The sequence below is a fragment of the Nicotiana tabacum genome, chromosome 21 (genome assembly GCF_000715075.1).
Source record: "Nicotiana tabacum cultivar K326 chromosome 21, ASM71507v2, whole genome shotgun sequence".
NCBI lineage: Eukaryota > Viridiplantae > Streptophyta > Magnoliopsida > Solanales > Solanaceae > Nicotiana > Nicotiana tabacum.
This window is the reverse complement of record NC_134100.1, coordinates 49,479,976-49,503,917: the sequence shown is the minus strand read 5'-3', so window position 1 is coordinate 49,503,917 and position 23,942 is coordinate 49,479,976. Positions and strand designations below refer to the sequence as shown.

The following is a 23,942-nucleotide window of genomic DNA, read 5'->3' as shown; positions in this document are numbered from 1 at the left end:
AACAGTTTTTAGGTTACAACTCTGTAACCAATGAGACTAACTCTAGTACCCTAACCCTTACAATCAACTATATTGTAGCTACCCCTTTCTAAACAAACTCTAGCCCAGAAAGCTTATAAAAACTCAAAGTTTCTCACTAACCTACTATTACACTTCTCAAAAGCAAATAAGTTACAATTTAGAACACTTGACTCAACCTAACAACTAAATAACTTCAACAACTTCGTCTTCAGGACTAGGATCTTCAGTTGAGCACCTTGAGTCTTCGAGAGTGTCTTGTGTAACGACCCGATATGTCATTTTGTATATTTGAGCTCCATTTACGTATTTAATAATTTTTGTGTGCTTAATTATTATTTTATGACTTGCGGGGATCGTTGGTTTGGTTCTGGAAAGGTTTTGGAGTGAATTGGAATACGTAGTTCCATTGGCGGAAGCTTAAGTTGTAAGAGTTGACCAATGTTTGAATTTTGTATTAGCGACCGTAGATTTGTATTTTGATGGTTGCAATAGATTTGTATAGTGAGTTTGGGCTTAAGCGTATACCCGAATTTGGGTTCGTAGGTTCCTAGGATGATTTGGATCTTTTTACCAAAAGTTTACAATTTGAATGTTTAAATATTTCATAAGTTTCACCATGGGTTGGATTTATGGCTATCGGGTTCGGATTATTATTTTGGGACTTGGAATAGGTCCATTTTGTTATTTAAAACTTGCGTGCAACTTTTGATCTCATTACGAATTGGTTTGGTAAGAATCTGGCGCTTGGTTGTGAATATAGAAGTTCTTGAGTTTCAAAGCTTGTACATGTGTGAATATTTGGTGTGGGGCCCGAGGGGCTCGAGTGAGTTTCGGATTGATTTCAGAGTAGATTGGTGAAGCTTCAATTTTGTTGGTGCTGTAGACCTAAAATTTGCGAGGGTCTGCTCGCATTTGAGGAGGACCGCAGTGGCGGACTCCTTATCGCAGTTGCGACTATTGGCTGCCATTGGGGACCTCACATTTGCGAGGGGTTTCGTCGCATTTGCAACATTGGCTGGCTGGCGGGGAACTTCGTAATTGCGAAGTTGGGGGTCGCATTTGCGACATTTGCTGGGGCAGTATGGGTTCGCATTTGTGAGCTCAAGGTCATATTTGCGAGCCTCTGGTGTTGGTTATTAGTTGAGCATTTTGGGAATTACCCATTTTATCATATTGTGAGCCCTAGACTTGGTGATGGGAGATTTTTGAAGAGGATTTTACACATGGCTATTGGGTAAGTGATTTTCACTTGATTGATACTATATCTTGATTTATCTTGGATTTTTATACCTAAATCATGGAATTTGGAAGGAAACTTTTGGGGGTTTTTGACTATGTTTTGAAAAATAAAAGGCAGGTATTTGAGAGTCGATTTGGACTCGGTTTTAGAATCTAATCACATATTTGGACTCGTGGGATTATGAGTAGTGAGTAGACACATATTTGGACTCGTGGAATTATGGATAGTCGGGATCTACCCCTTGACTCGAATTTTGACCAAGTGGGCTCGGAGTTGACTTTTGTTGACTTTTGAAAAATTGAGTAAATGTCACGACCCAAAATCAAACCCGTTGTGATGGCACCTAACCCAACCCGCTAGGTAAGCCAAATAACAATAAAACATAATATAATGATAATGATAAGAGTAAAAAATGAAATAACTAAATTTTATACAATTCTTCAAGGACTGGTAGTACAAGTCTTTAACCACTAAGACTTAGATTTTACAAAAAAACTGAACTGAAATAATTACAACATCTATTTGGATTGTACATGAACAGAATTTGAATCTAAAGCTACCAAGGACAAGTGATAGCCATAACTAGAACGCGGGTACATATTCAATGCCAGCTCTCACCATATACAACAACAACAATAACTCCAAGATCTGCACGCAAGGTGCAAAAGTGTAGTATGAGTACAATCGACCCCATGTACTCAATAAGTATCCTAACTAATCTCGGCGAGGTAAAAGAAGCAAGAACTATAGATAATACTCACTAACACATGTGCAGTTCATAATTTCAACAAGTATAGAAAATGATCAAATCAGGATACCTCAGGTAAAACCACTTTGATGCTCACAATTCTTTGTTTTAAAGTGTTCTGCTCAGTCAACAATCCAACATATAAGGAAGATTTGCAAGTAAAATCAGGTAGATTGTCAAGCAAATTGCAAGTAAAGATGAAATGCAATAACCAAATATCAGTCCGTTGTGGCGCGCAGCCTGATCCAATAACAGCGACCAGCTCTCCCAAAGCTCACATCAACCAGAAACCCGTAGATTTTTCACAATTTGCGTGTACACTATCAAGAGAGAAACATGAGAGGGTGACCCTAAGGGGATGGATCTGTATCCGCACGCTGCACGGACAACTCATGTATTGCACGGAAACTCACGTGCTGCAAGAAAAATCCACGTGCTAATAATATCAACTGCACGGACAACTCACGTGCTGCATGGACAACTCACATGCTATAATATCAATATCTGGATCCACACGGATAACTCACGTGCTGCACGGATAACTCACATGCTAATAATATCAATCCGCACGGACAACTCACGTGCTAATATCACAATCCGCCCGGTGTGGTCACATGCTCAACATCACAATCCGCCCGACGTTGTCACATGCATAATAACACAATCCGCCTGGCGTGGTCACATGCATAACAATACAATTCGCACGGCGCGGTCACAGGCATAACAACACAATTCGCCAGGCGTAGTCACATGCATCCAGTCCAAAACATATCACACAAAAGTAAATATACAAGAATACATGTATGTGATCAACGAATATCAGATTTCATGCTCCTGGAATGGTATAAGTGACATGTTAGAGTGTATGCATGCGCCAAGTGTGCTATTGTTGCTCCCAAATGCACACGCAAGTATACAAGTAATAAAATGATAAGTAGAGTGTCGAACCCACAGAGACTTGTATCAACCACCCACCAAATTCACCAAGATTGTTATTTAGTCAAGCCAAAATCGAGTTCAAGAATGTGATTATACTAAACTATAATTCTAAGTAGTAACTAAATTATCAAGTAGCAAAATAATTGTGTATTCAGTAGAGACAAATATTCCAGGGTTGTGATCGATTTACCAATCCTATTGTGTTCTAGTTAACTCTCCCTTTCATACAATTCACTCATGGTTGCTAATTAATCGAACAATTGCTCTCATAACGTTCTCCCGAAGTACTACTCGCCTATTCAGAATAGATTAACGCCTATAATCCTATGGAATTAATCTATCAAGAACGCATTAAGATAACGATATTTAATTAAGCACGGTGACTAGGTATATTCCTATCCTAACCACAAATCCGCCCCTCTAAGAGTTAAGATCGTGCTCTCTTCAATTCGTCTCTAATCTAAACACGGCTTTCCCAAGCATAGCATAAACAGTAAATAGAACCTAACTGCTGGTCAGACAATTAATCAATTAATCACAGAATTGAAAAAATAACCATATATTAGTGAATTATAATCAAGGTTAAGTCAACATAAAACAACAATATTCATGGCTAAATCACAACCCCAGAACTATGGGTTTTAGCCACTCATGTTCGTAGTAACAATTTTCCAAGTATTTTGTATAAACAAATTACAAAGAAAAGATAAATGGATGAAGAACTCGATGATTTGCTCCTCCAAAAGTTGTCCACGTGATGTTCTTGCCTCCGGTCGCAAAATTCCCCCCTAAGAATGGTGTTTAATGACTATTTATATGTGTAGGAAATAGTCCTAAACGAAATAACCAAATCCAAAACCAAATAGGAGACGAAATAGGCTTTAAAAATCCGGAACACGCTCTCCACGGGCCTCACATCGCGAGGCAAAACGCACGCCTCACCTCGCTGCACACTAGGCGACGCGAGCTTTTTCTCGAGCTTTCCACTGCGCGCCGCAACATTTAACGCGAGCTCCTCCTCGCTTTAGCCTATGCGATGCATGCTTTTTGGCTAGAAAATTCCCTTGCCTCGCATGCTGTTTCTGCTTCATTTCCTTCAATTCAAATTTTTGCTGCCTAACTTTGCTTTTCTTCACGTTTTTTTGTTTCTGTTTCTTTTGTTTTCAATTCCTTTGCATTGTCTCTTCAATCGTTGAATAATTTTGGTCCTCCATGATAAAGACACTATTTAAAATTAATTCACCATGTACTTCAAATTCGTCATTTTGTTCAAGATTCATCTCCAACGTACCTACACGTAAAATAAACTCAATTAAGCACAAATATAGTATAGTTTAGCATTAAAGTCCCAAAATATAAGGTAAGTAATGCACTAAAAATATGTAATTATAGCCAAACATCACTACCCCACACTTAAACGTTGCTCGTCCTCGAGCAATCAAATTACACTTTATATAGACACGACCTTTTTAAACAATTCTCCTAACGCATCACACCAAGAATCTTTAAAATAGACTAAGCACAAGAGTGTAACATATTCACCTAAAAATTTGACTCACAAGTACCACGTATTATTCATAACTCACTCACTTACTCTAACATAGAGGTCAATGACATTACCTTTCCTTCTTGAATCAAGTGCCCTCACACAACAAAAGAGAGTAGTTCCACACACAATAAAAACTTAAGAACAATTAGGAACTCAAGATAGAAAAAAATTCACTCACTCTCAGAAATAACATTCATATGCCACAAAGATGCACCATAGGCTTGCCCGTAGTGTACTACTCTACTAATCGAGCTCATTCAGTCTAGGATCAAGTAGGACTTTAATTGATTGTAATGTAGGCTGCGGGTCGGGTAGGATATATTTGGATATAAGAGTGACTACACCTCCCTAAGTACTTTAATACATACACTTTAACATTTAAACCTCACACTTATGTTAAACCATAACTTCACCTTCACATCAATGTATATTAACTCCATACTTCTTTAAACACAATTCCATCAAGAGTCACCACTATCAAAGATTATTTTTCACAGCAGTACAACTATTTTTTCCTTTCTTTCTTTTTCAATTCAAGTGGCTTTTCTTATTTTTTCACAACAGTGCACCTTTCTCCTTATTTCATTAGTTCCACTCAAAAGCCAAACCAACCACCTCTCACTTTAACTTTTACAAAGTTTATAACAATTCAAGTGCTCATGAGAGGTGAAAAGGTTCAAATAAACGGTTAATTCAAACAAATGGGTAAGGCTTGTAATGTGATTGCCAAAGAAATAGGATTACAGGCTCAAAGCGTTAACTACGATACATAACAATTAGGCGGGTAAAATATATATATCTGGGTCAACAAAGAAACGCCTATATAAAGAAATGCCTATATCACTTCCAAGACTGAAGAACGCTACTATTTCGCTTTGCAAACACACGGGGCAAGTTCTAGATATCAAATGAAATGCAAAGAATAACACACAAACCTCCCACATAGGGCACATAATTCACTCAGGATTGGATTCATCAAGACACTCTAGTCAAAGCAGTTAAGCAAAGTTAAGATCATACGATTTAAGGTACTTATACAAGAGTCAAAAACTGAGTCTATGCATCACAACCAAAGTACTCACTATTCCCAAGGCACAATAAAGTCAAGAGATATTGTTTCAATTCAATTCATTTCACAGTGGCTCCTACTCCTAAAAAAAATAAAACTACCTACACCCGGTTCAAACAAAACCCTTGAAAAAGGACCGCGGCATAAAGAAAAACCAAGGGGGAATTACTACACTACCTATAAAGAAAGTCTTTTTGTCCTATTTCTTTAGACTTAACTCCTTCAAGAACACTGTCTAGGAGATCCATCGTCGAGAGAAGTCAAATTTTTCAATTTGTTTTTTTTGTTGTGAATTGTTATTAAAATACTACACAACTACGAAAACAAAAATAAGAAGTTAACATTTTTCTAACATCCTACTACTAATTATCTAGAGAATTTTCCCACCCCATACTTAAAAGGGTGCAGTGTCCCCAATGCACAAATAAGCAAAACAATAACGAGGGTGGACAAGAAACTCCCTGAAAGGCCAAAGGCCGAAGCAATAGCGGCTCATGGGTACTCAGACTTCCCCCGGGCATGGTCCTTTGTGTGGTACCCCACACTTCGTTCTCACCATCTAACTTGCTTTTGCACTCTTCTAATGGATTTGCCTCTTATGCTTATAATCCTACAAAACAAAAACAAATACTACAACAATAATAATAAGAAACAAAAATAAAAATAAATGAAATCAGTAAAGATGGGTTGCCTCCCAACAAGCGCTTGATTTAACGTCGCGGCACGATGCAGAATCTCGCTTACTCATCAGCGAGTACAACCTTGGTCTTCTCACGATCAATTATTCCTCCCCAATACTGCTTTACTCTATGTCCATTCACCAAAAAATTTCTTTCACCATTCAAAGCTCGCAACTCAATTGCACTATAAGGAGTGACTCTCACTACCTCAAACGGGCCTGTCCATCTCGATTTTAACTTTCCAGGAAATAGCCTTAGTCTAGAATTGAACGATAATACCTGTTGGCCTGACTCGAAGTGACGCGGTTTGATATGCTTGTCATGCCATCTTTTTGTCTTTTCTTTGTAAAGCTTAGCATTTTCATACGAGTGCAGCCTGGATTCATCTAACTCATTCAACTGCAAGAGTCTTTTCTTCCCCGCGGCTTCAAGGTCCATATTTTACTTCTTAATGGCCCAATATGCTTTGTGTTCAAGTTCAATCGGCAAGTGACATGCCTTCCCATAAACTAACCTATACGGCGACGCCCCAATTGGCGTTTTGTATGCAGTTCTATATGCCCACAAGACATCATCTAACTTTGCAGCCCAATCTTTTCTATTCATACTCACCGTCTTCTCTAATATTTGCTTTATTTCTCTATTAGACACCCCAACTTGTCCACTTGTTTGACAATGATATGCCGTTGCAACTCTATGGCGGACTCCATATTTAGCTAGAAGGTTATTCAACAACCGATTGCAAAAGTGTGTCCCTTCATCAAAGTCCCTCAGTCTCAAGTTGGTATGCTCGGTTAAGTAAGGCACCGGGTGCCGGTCTCGCCTCCCAGGTTTGGGGTGTGACACCTCCTTACCATGGCCTCTTTGCTTTGACCCCAAATGAGCTCAATCATGCGCGCTATATCCATAGCCTGAAAAAATGTAGTACCAGTCTCTGCCTCCCTATCCATAAAAATTGATACCAAAATTTAGCCCCACAATGAACCTATTAACCTTATCAACCTCCTTGGTGGAGATCAGAAAAACTACATGACGGGATAGATTAGTCAATATAATCTCATACTCAGTTACAGTCATGCGACCCTGCTAAAGGTCCTCTAACTGACCCTGCATCTACCTTCCTAATGAGTGGAATGAACTTCTCTAAGAAGAGATGTGAGAATCCAAGTGAGTAGAAGTGACGTTGCTGGCTTGCTATGCTCATATGACTGCCACCATCTCTTGGCTGGCCCCTGAAGCTAAAAAGTAGTGAACGTGACCCATTGGACTCTACCAAACCACGATTCTGTAGAATCTCCTGACAACCATCTCAGAAATCATGTGCATCTGGCAAAGGATCACCATCATAATATGGGGGGCCCATCTTCCTGGACTGATCAAACCTCTTCTGCTTCTCTTTAGTCATAGTGGCCTCCAATACCGTCCTAAAACAGCTATGGGAGGAAGTCCCCCAATTTGTACCAACCCTAGGGTCTGATAACCAGCCACAACCTGCTCAGGAGTGTGAGTAGTTGGCCCAACTGGCTCACCCTGATCAAAAACTCCACCGGAGCTACTGGTGGCTCCACATTGGCTGGCCTAGTAGGGGCTCTGACTGCAGTGCTAGCCCTGCCTGTGCCTCAACAACGGCCTCACACTGCCCTACCCTGAGGAGCCGGTACCTGAACAACTACTCCTTATGAACGCGTTCTCACTATCTGCAAGAGAATAGAAAGACAATGATTCTAACATCGGATCAATCAAGCCGCAAGATAATGAATGAAAGAAGTGTAGTTTCCTAACATCTTGTAGCCTCTCGGAGATAAATACTATCACGACTCAAAAATCCCATCACGGGCGCCGTGATGGCACCTAGTCTTTAAGAATAGGTAAGCCGATTACAATTATATTTTGAGCTATTTTATTTTTTGAAACAATTCAAGTGTCGAAACTAAAAGCTGAAAAACAAATGTAACAACCTCCCAAGACTGGTAATACTGAGTCACGAACTCTAACTGAATACATGCAGTGATCTCAAGGATCGAATATACAATACTGTTTGAATAAGAGTTGAGAGTACAATAAAATGGAAAGACTCCAAGGGACTGTGATGACCAAGCAGCTTTACCTTGAATCTTTGCGATCATACTCTAATCTCTGTCCAAATCTGATATCTCCAATACCTGGCTCTGCACAAAAATGTGCAGAAGTGTAGTATGAGTACACCACAGTCGGTACCCAGTAAGTATCAAGACTAACCTTAGTGGAGTAGTGACGAGGTACAGTCAAGACACTCACTAGTCAAATAACCTGTGCCATACTAAAATAATCGAAAACAAATAGCAGTGATAGCAACAAAAATCAACCAGTGATCTAAATACCAAGGCAACAAGAACACCATAATTATTGCTCAAACGAATAAGGAACACAAGTACAATCGATTAAACAAGTCCTTCATATATAAATCTTTCACATATAATATATTTTTTTTAAATAAATATCTTTCGAATATAAAATTCTTTCAAATAAATATCTTTCGAATATAAAATCCTTTCAAGTAAATATCTTTCAAATAAAAGTCACTCTGCGACACATCATTTCATAATCATAAGACAAGGGTCTCAGCCCACTTTCATATTGTCGTAATATGGGTCTTAGCCCACTTTCATATTTTCATGGCACTTTGTGCCCATATTTCTATCAAAATCGCATGGACAACTCACGTGCCAATAATAAAAATTATCATATTTTCCCAGCACCTCATGCCCATATTTCTTTCATAATCGCACGGATAACTCACGTGCCAATAATATAATCATTATATTTCCCTGGAACCTCGTGCCTGCATTTCATTTCACATTTGCAAGGACAGTTCACGTGCCAATAACATAATCATTATATTTTTCTGGCACCTCGTGCCCATATTTCATATCACATCTGCACGGATAGTTGACGTGCCAATAATATAATCCGCCCGGCAATAGCCACAGGCTCACAATTTCAACATAGATCAGAATATTATCAAGTTTACCAAAATAACAAGACAAGTTGCACAAGATATAAAATAAACACAAGGAAAATCACAACATCACATGAAAATTTCCAACGCAATAACCCCACATCATCACATAAAAATTACCAACACAATAACCCCACATCATCGCATATCATCCCTTACAATAGCCACCCTTATCTCTCCTATAGCCACCCTTATCACTCCTATAATAGCCTCTCTTATCCCTCCACCCTGACAATATCAATAGACACTTTTATCGCTCTTATAGCCACCCTTATCGCTCCTATAATGGCCTCCCTTATTGCTCAGTTTAATAGCCTCCCTTATCACTCCGTCCAGACAATATCCCAACACACATAATTACAGTGAAATTTCACCCTTATGCCCGCATAATGTCAACAATGGAATGCCACCCTTATAGCCGCATAACAGTAACCCAAATCACACAATGATTCACACAGAATATTATCACAACAGCACAACATCATCAACTCGTATTTACAAATTACTCGTAGGCCACAACCATTCCAAAGGTACAATAAAGTCAATTAATTTCATAACAGATAGTCCACTGCTCAACACAATGTATATAAAATCTCAAAAACAACCACAAGGATGGGGAAAATAACTCATCACAGGACACCGCCTTCTTTAATCCAACTTTTTGATAAATATATAAAAGCCTCAATTTAAACTTATTTAATTAATTATTTGCAGATGAAAAATCCATAATGTGATTATTTCCAAGAAATATCAAATCAATAACACACAGAATTCACATAAAAATCCAAGTGACAATAACACCAAATTATCATATAAAATACAAATTCGACAAATAAGGAATGAGGCATGACAAATCAGGATTTACTAAGTTCCAACAATATTTCAATTTAATACATAAGGGCGTCTACAAATTTCAACTGATATAATTTGCACATATAAACCAAGTACGTACTCATCACCTCGCGTACATAGTTTTATATTACATAATTTTCACATAAGACTCAATGCCTACGGGGTAATTCCCCTACTCAAGGTTAAGCAAGATACTTACCTCGTTTCGCAACCAATTTCAAGATTCCAATAAACCTTTGCCACGCGAATTCGTATCTGAAAGCTTTAAATCTAATCACAAATAATTTAATATACTCAACACGAATCGTAGGAATTAATTCCATATGAATTTTCTAAATTTCACAATATAAATCCGAAAGTAACTCAAAAATCAACAGTGGGGTCCATGTCTCAGAACCAGACAAAAGTTATAAAATATGAATGCCCATTCAACCATGAGTCCAACCATACAAAAATTATCGAATTCCGACATCGGATTGACTTTCAAATCTTCATTTTACATTTATGAAAGATTTTATAAAAATCTGATTTTTCTTCCATAAATTCACGGATTCATGATATAAATGAGTATGGAATCATGAAATATAATCAATATAGGATAAGAAACATTTACCCCAATATTTTCCCGTGAAAATCGCCCAAATATCTCCTAAACCGAGCTCCCCAAACTCAAAAATGAGTAAAAATGGCAAAACTCCCTATTTTATGAGGTTTTTACTGTTCGGGTGCCACAGGTAGCATGGGGCACTGCCTGTGGCGCTGTTTCCAGAACCTTTAAACATCCCACGACTAGCGCCCCACGCTACCCTGGGTGCTGACGGCAATGGAAAATCATTTCTGACACGGACATGAACATAACTCTTTCATACGATGTCCGAATTCGACGATTCTTTTTGCTATGGTTCCTAAATTTCAATACGGATCTAATGCTTCAATCAAAACTGAATTTGGAGCTCATTTGCTTAATATGATACCATGTATTCTTAAAGAATCGATGTCGAAACATTCTAGGTTCGATGCCGAAACATAGCAAATCAAGTTCGATTGACTTCAAATTTTGCACACAAGTCATAAATGATATAACGGACCTATCAAAATTTCCATAACTAGATTCCGACCCTAATATCAATAAAGTCGACTCCCGGTAAAACTTCCAAACCTTCCATTTCCAACTTTCGTAATTTCAAGCCAAAATCAACTATGGACTGCCAAATAAATATCCGGACACACTCCAAAGTCCAAAACCACCATACGGAGCTATTAGAATCATAAAAAGTCTATTTCGGAGTCGTTTGCTCAAAAGTCGACTCTCTGGTCAACTCTTTTCTTTTAAACTTCTTAATTAAGATTTTTTCAACCAATCTGATCCCAAATCGTCCGAAAACCAAACGCAACCACACACGCAAGTCATAATACGTATTACGAAGTTGTTCGAGTCCTTAAGTCGTTGTACGGGGCATAAATTCTTAAAATGACAAGTCAGGTCGTTACAAGTACAGACGTCTCTGTACTAATCCACAAGACTCTACTAGACATGCTCGTGACTCATGAGACCTACACCACCTAGAGCTCTGAGACCAATTTGCCACGACCCAAACGCTCATCTCAAGGTCGTGATGGCGCCTAGCCGAACTTGTTAAGCAATCCAACTCGAAGATAACAAATAAAGCCCATTTAGATTATTTAACCGAGAAATGTAGCAATAAGAAAATGGAAATAGTTTCAAAATAGTAATAATATCAGATAACACCACAAGCAAAGCCTAAACACGGCCAATACAATATGCCCCCAAGACTAGGTGGCACAAGTACACGAGCAACTACAAAAATGAGATCAAGTTTGTATACATGTCAGGCTTTCTTAAGTTCAATAAGACAAAAATATAATAAGAAATAGGGACTCGAGAACTGGGAAGTAGATCCATGAAGTGCTGCTTACCCTAAGTCTCTATAAGATCTCCTATCCCAATTGGGAAGCTCTGCTAGGACCAACCTGAGGATCTGCACAAAAAGATATGAAGAAGTGTAGTATGAGTACACCATAGTCGGTACCTAGTAAGTATCAAGTCTAACCTCGAAGAAGTGGTGGTGAGGCTAGATGCTTCTGAATACTTACCACACAGATATAATAACAGAATAAGAACCGAAACAATGAATAATATCATGAATATCAGGAACCATAGATATCAGTAGTTGAAAGGTACTAAGCTTGCTTTTCTAGTAAAAAATTAACCATATCACTACTCAGACATACTAATGAAAGATGAAATGCTCAAATAATGAACCTGGGACTCCCTATTGGCTTAAAAGGACATCAAGTGACAATTCACAATGAGATAAATACTTCAAATCAAATCAATAATAAGAATGCATGCTCATCCGACACAAGATCCAAGTACCCTAACACACAATCCATGTATCACATAACCCGATACAAATCCATGTATCAATCCGGTACAAAATCCATGTACCGACCATGCTTACTAGGCCCAAAGTAACATGGGTTATTACCTGACTCTGGAGGGACCGATCCAAATCCAAGTGCAAGAGGGGTATAATATCATCCCTCATAAATCAATATCCGATTATTATGTCCAATGTGCCAAAATTGAATCTCACCCCCACGCTTACCCTTCATGCCAAAGTTCTCAGCCTGATTCACGTATTTAGTAATCAAAATGAATGTATATGTTCAAGAATTACAGATAAAAGGTGCAAAAGGACTTAATAAATATCATACGGATATGTACTCGTAAAATCACTATGTGACTACGGTTAATTAAGCAATTTAGTATATCAAGAATAAGTTCCCAAGCCTTAAAAATTAATCACAAACCTAGGCATATTTTCTAACATGAATAAGAGAGTAAACGTAGTCACATAAGTCAAATAAACCATGAATCAAAGGAGTACATAATCAAACAAGGCACGAAATATTTCAACCCCGGTCATGATATAAGCTCGGTAAATGAATATACGCTCGCCACCACGTATATACACTACCCCCAATTCCTTAAACACATAGAAAACAATTCAAATTCTAGGGATTTTCCTCTTAACAAGGTTATCCTAGAGACTTACCTCAACCTGGTAGCCTCTAATCTCTCAAAATAGTCTTTCCTCTCAAATCAACCTCCACATGTGTCGATCTAGACAATTATAACTCAATAACATCAAATAAAGACATAGGAAACAAACCTAAAAAATAAAGATTAAATCTTTAATCAAACGCACAAAGTCAACCAAAAAAGTCAACCCGATATCGCCTCCCGTAACCCGACAAAATTTATAAATCCCGAACACACTTTCGAATATGAATCCAAATTTATAAGTTTCATCCAAAACTAACTCCAAATCGGGGTTCAATTCTCCATTTTTCACTTTTGAAATTTTTAGCCAAAACCCAAAATTTTCCCTCTTATATTCACCAACAAAAGACCAAAACAAAAGATAGAATCAAGGAATAAAACCAAATCTAAGTCAAGAACACTTACCCCAATCCAAGTGGTGAAATAGCCTAAATAATCTCTCAAATCCGAGCTCCCAATCTCAAAATATGGTAAGTGAGGCCAAACTCTCGTTTAAAAGAGACACTGCCCTGTGATTCCGCTTATGCTGTCCGATTGTCGCATCTGCAATGCCGCATCTGCGGAACCTCGGAGATATGAAGTATTACTTAAACTCCAACACCTCGCTTCTGCATTCAAACTGCACTTTTGTGGAGCAGCTTCTGCGGAATTTCCATCGCGCCTGCGCCAGCACTTCTACGCTCAGACTTCCGCTTCTGCGGACTCCCCTGCCAAACTTAGAATCTCTTTTGCAACCAAATATTAGCTTTTGCAGACTCGCACCTGAGGACAAAGCCTCGCAGGTGCGAAATCACCAAAATAGATCTGCCAATTCATCCTCAACAATCTGAAACTCACCCGAGGCCCTCGGGACCTCGTCCAATCATACCAATCAATCCCAAAATATAACACAGACTTAATAGAGGTCTCAAATTAGACCAAATGACATCAACATTACAAATTACAACTCAATTCAAGCCTAATGAACTAATCTAACTTCCAACCTCCAAAACTCATGTTGAACCACGTCGAATTAACTCGGAATAACCTCAAATTTTACACACAAGTCCCAAATAACATAACAAACGTATTCGAATTCCACGAACCACAATCCAAATTTGATAACACCACAGCCAACTCCAGGTCAAACCTATGAACCTTCCAAACCTTTAAATTTTCAACTTTCGCCAAATAGAACCAAATCAACATAAGAACCTCCAAATCCAAATTCGGGCATACGCCGAAATTCAAAATTACCATACGAACCTATTGGAACCATCAAAACATCATTCTGAGGTTGTTTAGACAAAAGTTAAATCTTGGTGAACTCTTATAACTTAAGCTTCCAACCTTGGAGCTAAGTGTTTCAATTCACTCCAAAATTCCCCCGAAACAAAACTAACCATCCCCACAAGTCACAAAATAATAAAGAAGCATACATGAAGTATCAAATAGGGGAATGGGGGCTCAAATACACAAATGACCAACTTGGTTATTATAGTAATTTGAACACTTTTGGATATTCCTGGCAAGACAAAGGATCATGCAAATACTTGTTATGATTTGAAAGAGATGGGCATTAGAAAGAATCTTTAACCAAATGATACAAAGGATGGCAAGTGGAAAAAGTTTTCAAAAGCGTGCTTCTCAATGACCAATGGGGAGAAATTAGTTTCCTGTGGTATTTTTTATAGAGAGAAATGCTACTTGATGGTAGTGCTTCCAACATATTTAGATGTGTGCAACTAGATAAAAGAAAATTATCCGGTTATAAAACCCATGATGCCCACTTCATGTTATTTTACTTGTTGTCAATACCAGTTAAAAGCATACTTCCTGATCATGTTGCTATTTCTTTGATTCATCTAAGTTCTTTCTTTTGCCGTTTATGTCAAAAAGTTATTACAGTGGAAAAGCTATAGTGCTTGGAAGTAGAGATTAGAGAAAAAACAAATCAATTGGAAAGAATTTTTCCTCCAACTGTTTTTGATATAGTGATTCAATTGCCTATTAATTTGGTGAATGAGGTAAGATTAGGAGGTCCAGTTCAAAATCAATGGATGTATCCTCCTTAAAGATATATGTGTACATTAAAATCATATGTTCGCAACAGAAATTATCCAGAAGGATCCATTGCTGAGGCATATTTGGTTGAAGAGTGTTTGGCTTTCTGCTCTAGATACTTACATGGAGGTGTAGAGACTCGATTTAATCGAAGGCCTCGAAATAATGATGAGTGTAGTTCAATTAATGCCCAAGCTTCCAGTTTGTTCCCTAACACATGATATTCTTTAGGGGCAAAAAAGAGTGTTCCAATTGTTTTAAATGACATGTCAATAAGTCAGGCACATACATACTTATTGAACAATTGTGACGAATGAATATATTAGGTAATTTAATCACTTATAGTATTTTCTGTTATGCGGATAGATATTAAATTACTTTATTTATAATTTTACTAACAAATAAAAATATTTGTTGTGTTGAGAACATGAGGTTGAGGTAAATAATCAGAGACGAGGATCTAAATGGAGCAAGGCCAAGAATCATAGTCAAAACTTCTGTCACTAGTTTGAAACTCGTGCTTTGCAAGAGGATGTGCCCGATCTTATAAAATAATTGTCCATCAAACCAAATTCAATTGCTAAAAGATATTCTGGGTATCTCATTAATAGAAATATATTCCATACGAGACAGCGTGATGCAAGAAGTAAAACACAAAATAGTCGTGTTATATTAGTCGCCCTAACTACAAGCTTTGCAAGCTCAGAAGATAAAAATCCAGTTGATGCAAATTTGACTTATTATGGTAGAATAGTTGATATAGTTGAGTTAATCTATTATGGTATGTTGCATCCTATTTTTCACAAGTCAAAACAAACTACAACTTGTGGTTCCTCTGAAGTTGATGAAAGAAGAGTCGCCACCTAATATTTAAAGGTATACTAGGGTACCTATAAGGTAATAAAGATTATTATCTTAATGTTTGCTAAACCAGTGAGAATCTGGGTAAGGGTTCTAGTTATTCTAAGGGGAAGGTATTAGGCATCCCTTAAAATCTACATAAAGTAGTTCCTTAAACTTAGGCTAGATGTGGGGAAGAAATTATTTATATCCTAGTCAATTAGTGATTAAGGTTACTAAACGGGTCTATATGAAGGCCTTAACTACGTAAAAATTATTTTATTTTCTTATCGAAAGTCATTCATTTTAGGAAAGGTTTATAACTTTAGAAATGACAATATTTCTTTCAAAGCTGTATCGTATGGTTTGTAAGATTAAGGTATTGTTTAAAATATGGGCCTACATTAATATATAAATATTTTATATGCCTCAAAACGACATAAAAGTATACCTTGTCTATTTTTCTTTTTTGAATATTGTTTTGGTGTAAATCAAAATATTTTCCAAAGCCATTTGTTCATCTTTTTGCAAAATCCAAATCTGGTCTTGTATCGTGCAGTTGCTTTTCTGTCCAAAAACAATTAGATGTCAAGTTTGCCTAACTATTCTGTTGAAGACTTTTCCAAAGAAAATTATTTTTTTTGCCTAAATCGTTTAAATTTTGCAAATTCTTAAACAGATGAAAACCCGTGAGGGAAAAATGAGTAAACGAAAGAAATTTAGTTGATAAAAAAATGGCTAAACGTACTCAGATCTTAGAAATTACTAGGCCTATTAAAGTGAGTGAATATTTAAGTCATGATTATCCTTTTACCTTATTGGATTTAACTACCCTAAGGTCTTTCCTAAAAAATCACAGCAAAAATAAAAAGAGAGAGAATATGGACGTTAGTTCTACAAAATATCATATACAGAAACGAGCTATTAATAGCAATATTTTAATGTAAGGGGAAGAACTGGACTCTTATGTTGGGCTGATATTTAGCCAGGCCCAACTAAATTCAAGCAACAACAGACTTCAACGGACGACAAGGGACTTCAACGAACGACAAGGGATGCAGCCTAGTTCCTTGAACTTGGGCTTTAGTTCATAATGAACTCCACAAGCCCAGTGATCATGCAAAAGAAAATAGAAAAACCAATTAGCATGTTCAGATAAGGAGTACATCAGAAAAAATAACAATAAACATAAGCATGATCTAAAGTAAATATAGTAAAGCCAAATTTCGTTTGTGATAATCGTCTAAGAATTAATCATGGTCAATAACTATAGGCTTAGAGTGAACCATATTCACTTTCAAGGTTCCTTTATGAACCCCTGACACTTCAGATTTCCGCAAGAGTCTCCTGGACCCCGAGAAGTGCTTGTGCCAGGGAGGGGTTCCTTGATATATAGTAAAATTAAGTCCACAACAAATACCCTTAATTGTTGAAGCTTGTTTTTCCATAGAGGTTTAAACACAAAAGCCTTGGCTTATCATTTAACCAAACAGTTTGGCCAGGCAGCCCCAAACATTCAATGTAAAACAAGCTACCAACAAAACAGAGGTCCAATATCATACCTCAACTCATACAAACACGACATCTTTTAAGAAATTAGTTTAATGAGGGTACAAACAGTTTCAGAACAACTCCAGACTTATTAATAAACAATCATTTAGGAACTGAAATCACTTTAGGTAAAATGCAATATATAATCAGGGCACTAGTACATGCTTCATGATGGCAGGATTATAATCACACATAGGATCTCTAAAGTTTTATGAGGTTTCAAAGGCGCAAAAGTCAACTCAGAATTATTCTACATGCCATAACACATACACAACCATCTTAGGAATCACTTCTCCAAACAAACATAATCAAGAGAGAGTCACAAGGCACAAGTTGTTAACCGTATACTTCTATAAGCATGCTTGCTATGTTATATGTGACTTCAATTGTCACTCTAAGTTATCTGAGGCATCAACTGAAATTAGCAATAGACAAATACTTTAACATACACTCACTTATTGGGTTTCAACAGAGGTCAAATGCCTCACAAGGTCACTACAATAGCAACATATGTTTTTACAATCAGTGAATCTAAGTCATTAAAGGCTAGAAACCTTGAAGAAACTAAGCAGCTTTTATAACGACCCGATCTATTATTTTGAGCTTTAGTATTCTGTTTGGTGGTTTAAGGCCTTGAGTAGCTTCATATTATGCATTGTGACGTGCGTGTATGGACGATTTTGATTTTTGGGCTATTCGGGATCAATTTGGAAGAAGGATTCTTGTTTTTGAAGCTTAAGTAGTAAGAGTTGACCGGAGTTTGACTTTAAAGTAGATGACTCTAGAATGGTATTTTGATGATTCTTATAACTTTGTATGGTGATTTTGGACTTAATCTTATGCCTAGATTTTGATTTGGAGGTCCATAGATTGATTTGATGCTTTTTGGAAAAAGTTGAAAAGTTGAAGGTTTAGAAGGCTGAAAAGTTTGATCGGGAGTTGACTTTATTGATATCGCATTCGGATTGTGATTCCGGAAGTTGGTATAGATCTGTTGCATCATTTGAGACCTAATGTAAAATTTGAGGTCATTCCGAGTTGAATTGATATGATTCGGCATGAGGTTTGGAAGTTGAAAGTTCATTAGTTCATTAGGCTTGAATTGAGGTGCAATTCGCAGTTTTGATGTTGATTTGTATGATTTGAGGCTTCGAGTATGTCCGTGTTATGTTTTGGGATTGGTTGGTGTGATTGGACGGGGTCCCAAGGGTCTCGGGTGTGTTTCGGATGAGTCTCAGATTATTTCAATATTTTTAGGCGGGCCTGGTTATGGTGTTTCACATCTACGTGATTTGCTGTCGCTTCTACAAGATTGTGCATGGCCGGGCTTTCCACTTCTACGGGTAGGTGACCGCATGTGCGAGGTCGCATCTGCGGATAGTGGATCGCAGATGTGTGTTTGAGGCTCAGGTTGATTGTTCGCTTCTGCAGATATTTTTGCACTTCTGCGGGCTCGCAGATGCGACTTCCTTTACGCAGATGCGGATCTTTGTCTGGTAAGTTTATATCGCAGATGCGAGCTATTTCCCGCAGATGCATTATGTTGTCCGCAAATAAGGAAATCCATGGGCAGAAGCTTTATATATCGAGGGTTTCTTATATATTGAGTTAGAGAGCTCGGTTTTGGGCGATTTTGGAGGGAATTTTCATGCTTTGAATTGGGTTAATTATTCTTGACTCGGATTTGGTTATATTTCATGATTTCATCTTTGTTTTTATCATTTATTTAGTGGTTTGAATTGGAGAAATTGGGGTTTTTTGTAAAAACATTTCTAAAATATAAAATGGTGATTTGAGGGCCGATTTGAGGTCGGAATTGGATGATTTTGCTATGGTTGGACTCGTATCGGAATGAGTATTCGAATTTTATGAGTTTTGTTGGGTTCGGAGGTGCGGGCCTACGATTGACTTTTTAGATTGACTTTTTAGTTTTCATCAAAGATCAAAGCTTTATTATCCGATATTATTTCCTATGGCTTTTATTTATGATATTAAATTATTTTGGCTAGATTCGAGCCGTTCATAGGTTGTTTCACACGGGAAGGGCTTCTTAGAGTATTGATTTAGCTTCTTTGAGGTATGTATCTTGCCTAACTTTGTGTGGAGGAACTACCCTTTAGGATTTGGGTTGGTTGTACTATTTGAATTATGTGAAAGATGTGTACATGAGGTGACGAGTGTGTACACGGGCTTATATGTGGTATTTGACCATTTAGACTCCTAAGCTTTTTTCATGCATTACTTGAAGTTGTCATATCATATTATACCCTACCTCTTTTATTGTCATGTTACCTATTTTATTATTGAATTATTCTTATTTGAAGTTGCTATCACATGATATCCCTTAGTTGCCGAGTTATTCTCATGCATTTAGACATAGTTGCTATTTCATGCCATCTCTTTCATTGTTAGCTTATGCTATACACTAGAATTTGAAGTTGTCATCTCAAGGAAATGTCTTCATTATTGATTCTATTCTTAATTAATTAATTGAAGTTAAAGTAATTGAGAGCCATTAACCTGTTTAGTTGAAGTTTTTATTTAATGGAGTATCTTTAATTATTGAGTTATTTTCCTGTTTCACTTTGTTTCTATTGAGATTCTTGTACACATCGTGGTTGAGTTGTGGGCTATGTGTTGTGGTGATATCGGTATTGTTGTTTTGGAAAGGTTGTGGCCTATAGGCACTTGTGGTACGAATTAATATGTCGTGTTGTTGTGATGTTAGCACATGTGGATTTATTGTGTGGATTGATTGTTACTTTGCGGAGCATATGGGTGGCATCTCACTGTTGTTAATTGTGGGGAGTGATACGGGTGGCTATTGTGTTATTGTCTGGGCGGAGTGATATGGGTGGCTATTGTGTTATTGTCAGGGTGGGGTGATACGGGTATCATCAACACCCCATACTTAAACCATTGTTCGTCCTCGAGCAATCAAACTACACTTCATATAGACACGACCTTTTTCAATAACTCTAATAACTGATCACACCAAGAATATTTAAAACAGACTAAATACAATACCGTAACATCCTCACCTCAAGATTTGACTCAAAAGCACCATGCATTTTTTCACGCCCCGCTCACTTACTCTAACACATAGGTCAACTACATTACCTTTCCTTCATGAATCAAGTGCCCTCACACAACAATAGAGAGTAGTTCGTCGCACAATAAAATTTAAGAACAATTAGGAACTCAAGATATAAAGAATTCACTTACTCTCAGAAACAACATTCATATGCCACAAATGACGCACCATCGGCTTGCCCATAGTGTACTACTCTACTAATTGAGCTCATTCAATTAAGGATCAAGTAGGACTTTAATCGGTTATAATGTAGGCTGCAGGATGGGTAGGATATATTTAGATATAAGAGTGACTACACCTCCCTAAGCACTTTAATACATACAATTAACCATCCAAAACCCCACACTTATGTCAAGCCATACCTCCACATTCACATCAATATACATTAACTCCCTACTTCTTTAAGCACAATTACATTTAGAGTCACCACTATCAAGGAATATTTTTCACAATCATACACTTATTTATTTTCCTTTCTTTTTTTCAATTCAAGTGGCTCTTACTTTTTCAAAATATTGCACCTTTTTCCTTAGTTCAATAGTTCCACTCAAAAGCCAAACCAACCACCCCACACTTCATAATAAATTCAAGTGCTCACGAGAGGTATAAGGTTCAAATAGACGGTCAATTCAAACAAATGGTAAGGCTTGTAATGTGGTTGCCAAAGAAATAGGATTACAGGCTCAACGGGGTTAACTAAGATACATAACAATTCGGTGGGTAAAGGTATCATTGGCTCAACAAAGAAACACCTATATCACTTCCAAGACTGAATAAAACTACTATTTCGCTTTGCAAACACACGGGGCAAGTTCTAGATATCAAATGCAATGCACAGAATAACAAAAAACCTCACACACACATGGCACATAACTCAGTCAGGATCGGACTATCAAGACACTCTAGTCAAAGCAGTTAAGCAAAGTTAAGATCATACACTATAATGTACTTATACATAAGTCAAAAACTGAGCTCAAGCATCACAACTAAAGCACTTACCCAAGGCATAATAAAGTCAAGAGATATTGCTTTCAATTCAAATCACAACACAAGGTTTCATACTCCTAACAAAATAAAAACTAACTACACCCGGTTCGAACAAACCCTTGGAAAAGAACCGCGGCACAAAGAAAAATCAAGGGCGGATTATTACACTACCTACAAATGAAAACCTTTTTGTCTTTTTATTTCGACCTTAATCCCTCAGGAAACCTATCGATGATATCCATCGTCGGGAAAAATCAAAAAATTTAAATTTTTTATGATTTTTCAAAAATATATTCTATCTCTACTAACTACAACTAACAAAAAGAAAACTACTATACATACATACAAATATCTCCCACCCCATACTTTAAGTTGTATCATGTCCTCATGATACATAATTAAAAAGCATAAGGTAAAGTAAACTTTCCTGAATATCTAGTCGGGGTCTGAGTCAAAGTCGGGCTCCATTCCCCGCACCCGAACTAATGCACACATCCATGAAGACAACTTCTTCTCAGCCTTTTTGGATACACCCCACACTTATCTTTCTCGCTCACTGCAGCCTTCTCTTTCGATCCCTTCACCTTCCACTTAACACTTGCAGCTAGATTGTATTTTTGCACCCCTTTTGCTACATTCATCTCAAAAGTCACAGTATCCTCACCCACTCTAAGCATGAGTTTTCTCTCGTGTATATCTAATATAGCTCTACCCGTCGCTAAGAATGGTCTTCCTAGGATGAGGGGGACCTCCTTGTTTCCCTCCATATTCACCACTATAAAGTCCACAAGAAATACAAACTTATCCATCCAAACTAATATATCTTCCACTATCCCCTTGGGTATTAAAGACATTTGGTCTACCAGCTGAAATGATATTGGTCCAGACCTTATCTCTCCAATCTCCTTCTCCAGTTTCCTGTAAATAGATAGATACATTAAATTAATTGAGGAACCAGAATCAGACAATGATTTATCAAAATGAATAGTTCCTACAGAGCAAGGTGTAGTAAAACTCCTTGGATCTCCACACTTTTATGGGAGTTCATTTTGCAATATCGCACTGCAATGCTCTGTGAGCTTGACTACTGAGGTCTCTTCTATCTTACTCTTCTTTGTCAGGATTTCCTTCAAGAACTTGGCATAAGCAGGCATCTGTAAGAGCACTTATGTGAATGGTAAGTTTACATGAACCTGTTTCAATACATCCAGAAATCTCTCAAACTTCTTGTCCAGCTTTTCTCTATATAGCTTTTGAGGGAAAGGTAGAGTAGGCATATGCGTACTCTCATCATGTTCCTCCCTTCTTGAAGTTTCTCCCTTCTCGAAGTTTCTCCCTTCTTCTTTTTCTCAACTTTCATTGGGTTTTTCTTCTTCTTGTCCTCATTATTTTTTAGCTGCTCCCCACTTTCTTTTTCAAATTTCACATCGTTTTGGATCGGGGTAGGATATTTCAACACTTGCCCACTTCTCAAGGTTATAGCATTCACTGTTTCTTTAGGATTTCTATCAGTATCAGCAGGGAGAGTTCCTGGAATCCTCTCTGACAATAGAGTGGCTAGCTACACAACCTGTCTTTCTAGGTTTCGAAAACCAGTGCCCAGTTCTTTGATAGCTGCACTATGTTCCCATATAGCTACGCTATGAGTTTCAAGCCTCTCATCAGTTTTCTGAATGAAGGCCTTCATGAGTTCTTACATTCCAGAATGAATGGGCTGTTGAGGCTGAAATTGCTGCCTCTGCTGATTTTGGTATGTTGGAGCTCCTTGTTACTGGGGTCTAGAGTTATTTTGTTTCCATGCATTCGCGATCCCCCAAGGTGAACTCCATGAAAAACCAGGGTGCCACTAACCTATTGCATTAAAATTGTAGTTTCCCACAACATTCACTTCCTCAGTTGAGGATTGACACTCATGAGTAGGGTGTCCTCTTCCACATATATCACAGGCTGCACGAGGCTTATTTTGTATCGAGGCTAAGGTCAGCTTTCGTATTTACTTAGCCATAGCATCAAGTTGTACCTGCACAGATGTAGTAGCATCAACTTGGTGAACACCGATTGATCTTCTTCTTTCAGCACTCTCAAAGGGCCACTGATTAGCATCTTCAGATAACTCATCAAGAATTGTAACTATCACCTCTGGAGTCTTCTTCATTAAGGAGTCTCCAACTGTATTGCTCAATGTTCTACGCGAGGCCGATGTCAATCCATCTTAAAAGTCCTAGAGTTGCATCCAAAGCTCA

At 37.6% G+C, this 23,942-nt stretch overlaps 1 protein-coding gene across 1 annotated transcript; it reads right to left on the bottom strand.

Annotated features, from left to right (window-relative positions):
• Nucleotides 1–6,306: 6,306 nt before the first annotated feature.
• On the bottom strand, nt 6,307–6,684 carry LOC107830843 (uncharacterized). The gene has a single exon (XM_016658508.1). It carries the CDS (start codon nt 6,682–6,684, stop codon nt 6,307–6,309), a length of 378 nt encoding a protein of 125 aa, XP_016513994.1.
• Between the last annotated feature and the right edge of the window lie 17,258 nt (nt 6,685–23,942).